The 6,420-nt window shown below is 35.5% G+C and overlaps 1 protein-coding gene across 7 annotated transcripts in view; it reads right to left on the bottom strand.

Moving 5' to 3' along the window:
• Positions 1–713: 713 nt before the first annotated feature.
• Positions 714–6,420, bottom strand: part of Atp2b1 (ATPase plasma membrane Ca2+ transporting 1) — a 112,365-nt gene continuing 106,658 nt past the window's right edge. For 6 of the 7 annotated variants that reach the window (XM_060377955.1, XM_060377952.1, XM_021643208.2 and 3 more), the window contains one exon: positions 714–4,004. In XM_060377955.1, coding sequence (XP_060233938.1) covers positions 3,992–4,004 — 13 coding nt within the window. In that variant the 3' untranslated portion in view covers positions 714–3,991. The remainder of the gene's footprint in view (positions 4,005–6,420) is intronic. The other variant, XM_060377956.1, reaches the window with a different exon arrangement.

Below are 6,420 nucleotides of genomic sequence, written 5' to 3'. Positions count from 1 at the left end.
TGTAAGACTAACTGGAAAAGGAGAAGGTTGCTACACAGCTAAGGCATAGTTCTAAAGCAGCCCAGGTTACAGAGACCAAACATCTCTAAGAAATCGAGTTCTCCAAAGGCATGAGGGCAAGATGACAAGAAACAGAGGCTAAAGAAACTTCCCTTTCTTATTTAGTTAGCTTTACAAACAGAATATAATGCAAATAGGTAATACATACGTAAGCTCCCAATTTGACAAGATGGAAAACATATTTCATGTTGAGTACTTATCAAAATATGCCATATATAATTATTTTCCTGGTTCAGCATTTTCCTGTGAATTTATGGTAATCATTTGTTATGAAAACCATGTGTCAATTTCATTGTTACTATTTTTTCTTCACAGAGTTAAGATATCCGATTCTAAAAAGTTTGGTTTAATAATTTTTTCTTAATACTGTGGAGAATAAATCTGTTCTAAACTAAAACTTTACACTTCCTGGACAGCATTAATGATTCTGTGGCTGAGGGCTGACCCTGTGGGCACGAGTAGGGCACTATACCCACTTTCCTTCCAGAGGCGAGACCACGCACACAAGAACACTGAGTCACTGTATCAGTCATAACATTCCAAGTATATTATAGAATTTGCATTATGTAGATTAAAAAAATCTCAAGTAGAAAAAAAGGAATGCCAAAATATGATGTTCAAATCATTCCAATATTCAAAAAGCTCAGTCCCCATTCAGAAACAGATAAACAGTATATTTATTAAATGAGTTAAGACAAATAAACTTTACAAATAGACAAATAATAAAAGGCTCAGTGGCTAAAATAGATGGTAAGCATCATTAAAAGAAATCAACACCATCACGGTATCTCAGTTGGCTTACAAGTGGAAATGAAATTTTCAAAGAGCAATTTCACAGAAATGAAGCCAGTTTTTTTTCTTATAAACAAATCACCATTTCTTGGTTCAAAACTGATATCTGTTATGAAAATTACCATATCACATATTTGTAAGATGACAAGAAGTAGCTCATCTTCAGATTGCAACAAGTCTATTTACAACCACAAAAAAGGCAATGATGAGGAGAAAAGGATTTTTAAAAAATATACAAAGATTAAAAACATTTGGGATGCAAAATTAAACAAGTTTTTTTTGATTAGAAGATAAGAGAGAAAATGTGAATTACAGATGCTGATTTAGCTATACATACTATATAATGGGATCCAAAATCTTTTAACAGCTTGCTTTTTTCTTATATTTTTTTCTACTTACATAATGCTCTAGGAAATTTCTGGTAGAAATTAGTCTCTCCAAGAGAGAAACACACACTGAGCATGTCTTGCTATTACTTCACGGATGTCCTAAGACCCGCTTATGGATTCAAAGGTGGTGTAAAAAGCCATTGCCTTGAGTTGAAAAATGAAGACCGGAAAAGCTCGATACAAGCCCTCCAAAGCACATGCATGTCTAAATCTTTTGGTAGTTACATTCATATTTAAGCATAGCCAGAAAAAAAAAAGAAAAGAAAACTGAAAACATTTCCCTTTTCTCTATTCCCTATGCCTTGCAGGCTTCTTCGTGGATAGGGTCAATTTTTAGAGTTGAAAGGGTTCAAGAGGAGTCTAGTCCCCCACCCTCATCCAGGGTGAGTCATTTCCCCAATATCATGCAGCACATTAATGGCAAAATCAAGACTAGGAGCCTGCTTTGGACTCCTGGTCTAAATATGCTTCCCAGCATATCATGCTACCTCTTTTTACAGTATGAATAACTACAAATACCTGATGAGTAAATGTACAATGATGAATGCAACAGACCCAATGTGTTTCTAAGACTTGCAGAGCATTACTGCAGGCAACTGTTGGAGAGAAATATTCCTCCCACCCACCAAAAATTATCAAGCACCATCAACTACATGTTTCTTTGCGGGGTCAGCATTCTTGGATGTAGTAGTCCTCGTAAACTTTATGTCAGCCTGAGGATTGTATATCTGGTGAAATCTGCGCCAGGAAACAATACCAGTTTCTAAAGGGTCAAGACAAAAGGCAAATTAAATAAGAAGATAGATAGGAAAGGAGCAGAGAGCCCAGGAATTCAATTGATTCAGAGATGGGCATTTCAGCATATGGTTGCTTATTACATCTATATATATACTGTGTTTAGAAGAAGCTTTCCCCACATTTTCATGTGTTATCTTCTTTAATCTAATCTGTTATTTGGCCACTTAATAAAAACATATGTATCAGAAACAATGGTGGTCATTACTTCTTATAAAATGGTAAGACTATTTTATCTTAGATAAAACTAGGTTCCTTGAAGACTATGTTAGGTGGCAAAACTGTGCTGTCTCAGCCCATTTCTATGGGGTGACCAAGAAATAATTCAAACAATATTTCATGGGGCTGTTATGAGCTTGAAATTTATTCTAATTGTGGTTAAAGGAAACAGACCAATGCGTCACATATGTAGAACTAAGGAAAGGAGCTGAGCTGTCTTAAAAACCATTGCCGTGTATTTATTTAATAAAAGGGCATATTTATTTATGTTTACAAACAAGTTTCAAAAACAAAAGGGAAACATGTATGCTTCTACCTATTAACCTTTTTCCAAATGCCAAGAGCCCTCCTATGCTGTATGAAGGTCTCTAAGGAGTTATTAGAAAAAAAAAAAAATCAATACAGTTCACTCACAGTTCACCAAGACATCACTGAACTAACATATTTAGACAAAAACAAAAAGGACTAAAGGTTCTCTTGTAGTTTGATAGTTTAATTTGATTCGCCTGAAATAACAAAGGCATTTCAAGCATCTTTCATTGTGTATTTGATGTCCCTCAATAAACAGTCTACTAAATTCTGAACAAAGGTTATTAGCAAGTTTTCAAAAAATTTAAAAATTAAACAGTTCTTTCAAAACCATTAAGTAGTAAATGTATTTAAGAAACTAATTAGGACAGATGCCATAACTTCATTAGAACACCACTGCTCTTTTTTTGTTTTTGTATTGTTTTGTTTTCTTTTTTTGTTTTTTCTTTTTTAAACAAAGCATTAGTGTTATCTATTTGGCTATTAGTATTAGCAATTTATCTACAATATTTAACAAGATAAATTGTAGGCAAAAATTTAGTACAGTTTCAATAGAAACACCCCCTTTTTTTTCCTGAAAATACAGCAGTATTTGAAGGACTAATTTTTCTCTGCATTAGTTATAAGGAAGCTTCCCATCTATGAAGAACAACAACAAAAAAAAGTATCTACAAACCTTGTAAACAGATCTGTATCATTTATAAACATAAATAATCCAAATTATTAACAGCCAACAGCAGAAATTAAAGTATTCATTCAATGATCCAGGGCTCTCTGTCTTGCCCAGCGTCACTCCTCCCTCCCTCCCATCAAGGCCCGAGATAAACCACAGCTCTGCTAGCACACGGTCAGGACCACGTTAGGTACCATGGATGATCCACAGGTCACTTACGCCGAGCTACCATAGTTTACCTGTCAGTTCTTTTCTCCCACACCCCAAAAAGCACCCTCAGTCTGGCAGAAAGCTTTGCTTGTTTTTTTAAAAAAATAAATCTACATTCGTACAAGTGTGTCTTCTGTTGAAGTCCAGAGACAAGAATACTATCTTGTCCGTCACAATGTGTGAAGAGACTCAGTTTCGGTTTGTTTCTTTACAATGCAGCTAGAGTGTTAGCATTCGGCTTACAATCAGAGCGATGTTTCCAAACTATGTAGTGGGCTTCCTGGGGATGAAGAGGTAGCAGACTTGTTCATTTCTATTGTAAGGTGAATCCCGCTGTCAACAGCATTGTTATTTTTGTTAGGAGAGGGTGGAGGGCTGGAATTGCGTTTTGTAGGAGCATCATCTTCAGCATCAGTGTCATCAATAAGGGGGATGTGAGGCTCTGAATCTTCTATCCTAAACTCAGGGTGTGTCATAAAGTTGTGGATTGAACTTCTTGATTCTGGCTTTTCTAACCCTTCGTATAAAGAACTACGAAATGCATTCACCACTCGAATCTGTAAACAGCAGAAAACACAGAAAGATGTCAGAACACCAGCAACTTAAATGCAGCAATGGTTCACTTATGAGTTTGAATCCACAAACAGCTAGGTATGAGTGAATCATATTTGCATGTAATGCAGTGGAACTTGCAATACACTGTAAAAAAATGAGTATTTTAGTAGGACACTACAGAACAACAAAGCCACATACTCTAATTAAGAGGTAAACATTCAAAGAAAAACTAACAAAATCTCATTGTCACTGGCTAAAAATTTAATAGCCATTTTGTAGGATTTTTTTCCCTAAGAAGACAAAAACAAAAAACAAAATGAGAACTTAGCCATACACAAGCTTAGTTGAATTATCTTTAAATCAAAAAGCACATATTTCTCAAAACAACTCAAGCTAAACAATGTCAAGCACAAAGGGCACTATTTATCATGCTAGGAATTAGGGTGTCACCAACTATGAAAAAGCCAAGCAAATAAGCTGAATGCCACAATGAACTCACATCTGCCCCACTACTTCCTTAATTAGAAATTAAAAAATAAAGACAAAGCCAAATACAAATCTATAAAATGCTACTGAACAGCTATAAATATTTGAGTATATGCCATTTTCTACAAAAAGTGTTAGTGATTTTTTTTTTTTTTGTATAAGAGATCATAACTTAATCACTATAGTTCTTTGGAAAGAACAGATTCTAAACACAAACACACCCTCTGGGACTCTGAAAAATTCTTCAAGGAAAAAGACATGAGACTTCAGTTTTCTTTCTAGTAACTACTTAGACTTATATGGCCTTGGGTGTCTGCTATACACAGAAAACAAGGTTTAAAAACAAGCATAAAAATGCCATTGTATTCCCAACAGTAGGGCTCAGTAAACCAGTGTCATCCAAAACAAAAATTTTTTTTAAACATAAAATCAACTCATCTGAGCATTCACATCAGTTAAAATATGAATATTTTTATAATATATAAGTGTTAACTTTGTTTTAATTCTAATAATTTTAAGAAAGAAGGCACCATTTACTCATAAAGTTGAGAACTGACACCGACATTCTGGAAGCAAACAGTAATCACTAAAATCAACAGCAAAATGATTAAGAAACTTATTCAAGTAGGCATTTGAATATGCACAGTCAGGGTCATGTGCCCCTTCAAACTACCCTGTCTTTCTTTGTTTGTCTTCCCCGATTCACTGACCCCACCTGTAATCTGTGCTAGTCTAACCAGTGGTTTTCACACTGTGGGTCATAACCTCTTTTGAGTGTGCACAAATATGTGTGTTTCTCATATATCAGATATCCCAAATATCATATATTTACATTATGATTCATAACAGTAGCAAAATTACAGTTACAAAGAAGCAACAAAAATAATTTTATGATGAGGGTCACCACCTCATAAGGAACTGTACTAATGGGTAGCAGCATTATGAAGGTTGAGAACCACTGCTCTAGACTGGCTTGGCCCTTTACACAGAATATATAGTGGTGTAGAAGAGAGATGTAAATGAGTTTCTCTGTCGTGCCTACTAGAGGGTGAGGCACTGTAGTCAAATGGAATTCCTCAACTGTAACCAGATATAATACAGCCCCTAACCTCATGGGGTTGCTATGGAATTGGTGCAGTGCTAACACACACAGTTCCAGGACCTCTCAGACCTCAATGTGCACATGACCCAACTGGGGATCATGGGTGAAGGCAGCCTCTGAGGTCCCAGACAGCCTGCATTTCCAACAACTTTGTAACTGATGCCAAGAAGCTGGCCACACACACACAAAGCCAAATGCATCCTGCCCATGTATCTTATGACTTTATTACGTTATTCTATAATTCCACTTTATTCATGCATTTTTATTTTAACTCGACAGACCAACAGCAGTGAATACACTGCCAATTTCGTTTGTAACAGCAGACTCTTAGCTATGATGCATCCTTAAGCTAAACTGATTGTACAAAAGGGAAAAGCCCAAGAAACCAACCAAATATAAAGAACATAAAAGCTTATTCAAGGGCACACAGAACAAGGCAACCATATTTCAAGTAGGAAGGCAAGCAGCTGGCTATATACACAAGAGCTTTACTTCATGCTACTAACTTACTTTCTAAATAGGACAATATACAAGTTGAAATATCAAATTTATTCCTTAGCATCATAAATGTAATTTTACAGTTCTGTTAGCTCAGTTGAAAATCACATGCTTCTGGTAACCATGCAGTATGAACATGTTTAAAGGCATATACTCAAAAATTTATAGTAGTTTCATAAATGCTGAGCTACAGTTCTACTCCCCATATGAACTCTAACAGTTAGCATAGAGACAAGCTCCCAGATTTTATGTCTGATCTTTGGTTGTAATTGATCCACCTCTTATCTAACCCTCTAAGAAATAAAACAACAACAATGGCAACACTTGAGGTC

Source organism: Meriones unguiculatus, chromosome 2, assembly GCF_030254825.1.
Source record: "Meriones unguiculatus strain TT.TT164.6M chromosome 2, Bangor_MerUng_6.1, whole genome shotgun sequence".
In the NCBI taxonomy this organism is placed as follows: Eukaryota; Metazoa; Chordata; class Mammalia; order Rodentia; family Muridae; genus Meriones; species Meriones unguiculatus.
Note: the sequence above shows the minus strand (reverse complement) of the source record. Positions and strands in the feature narration are given on the sequence as shown.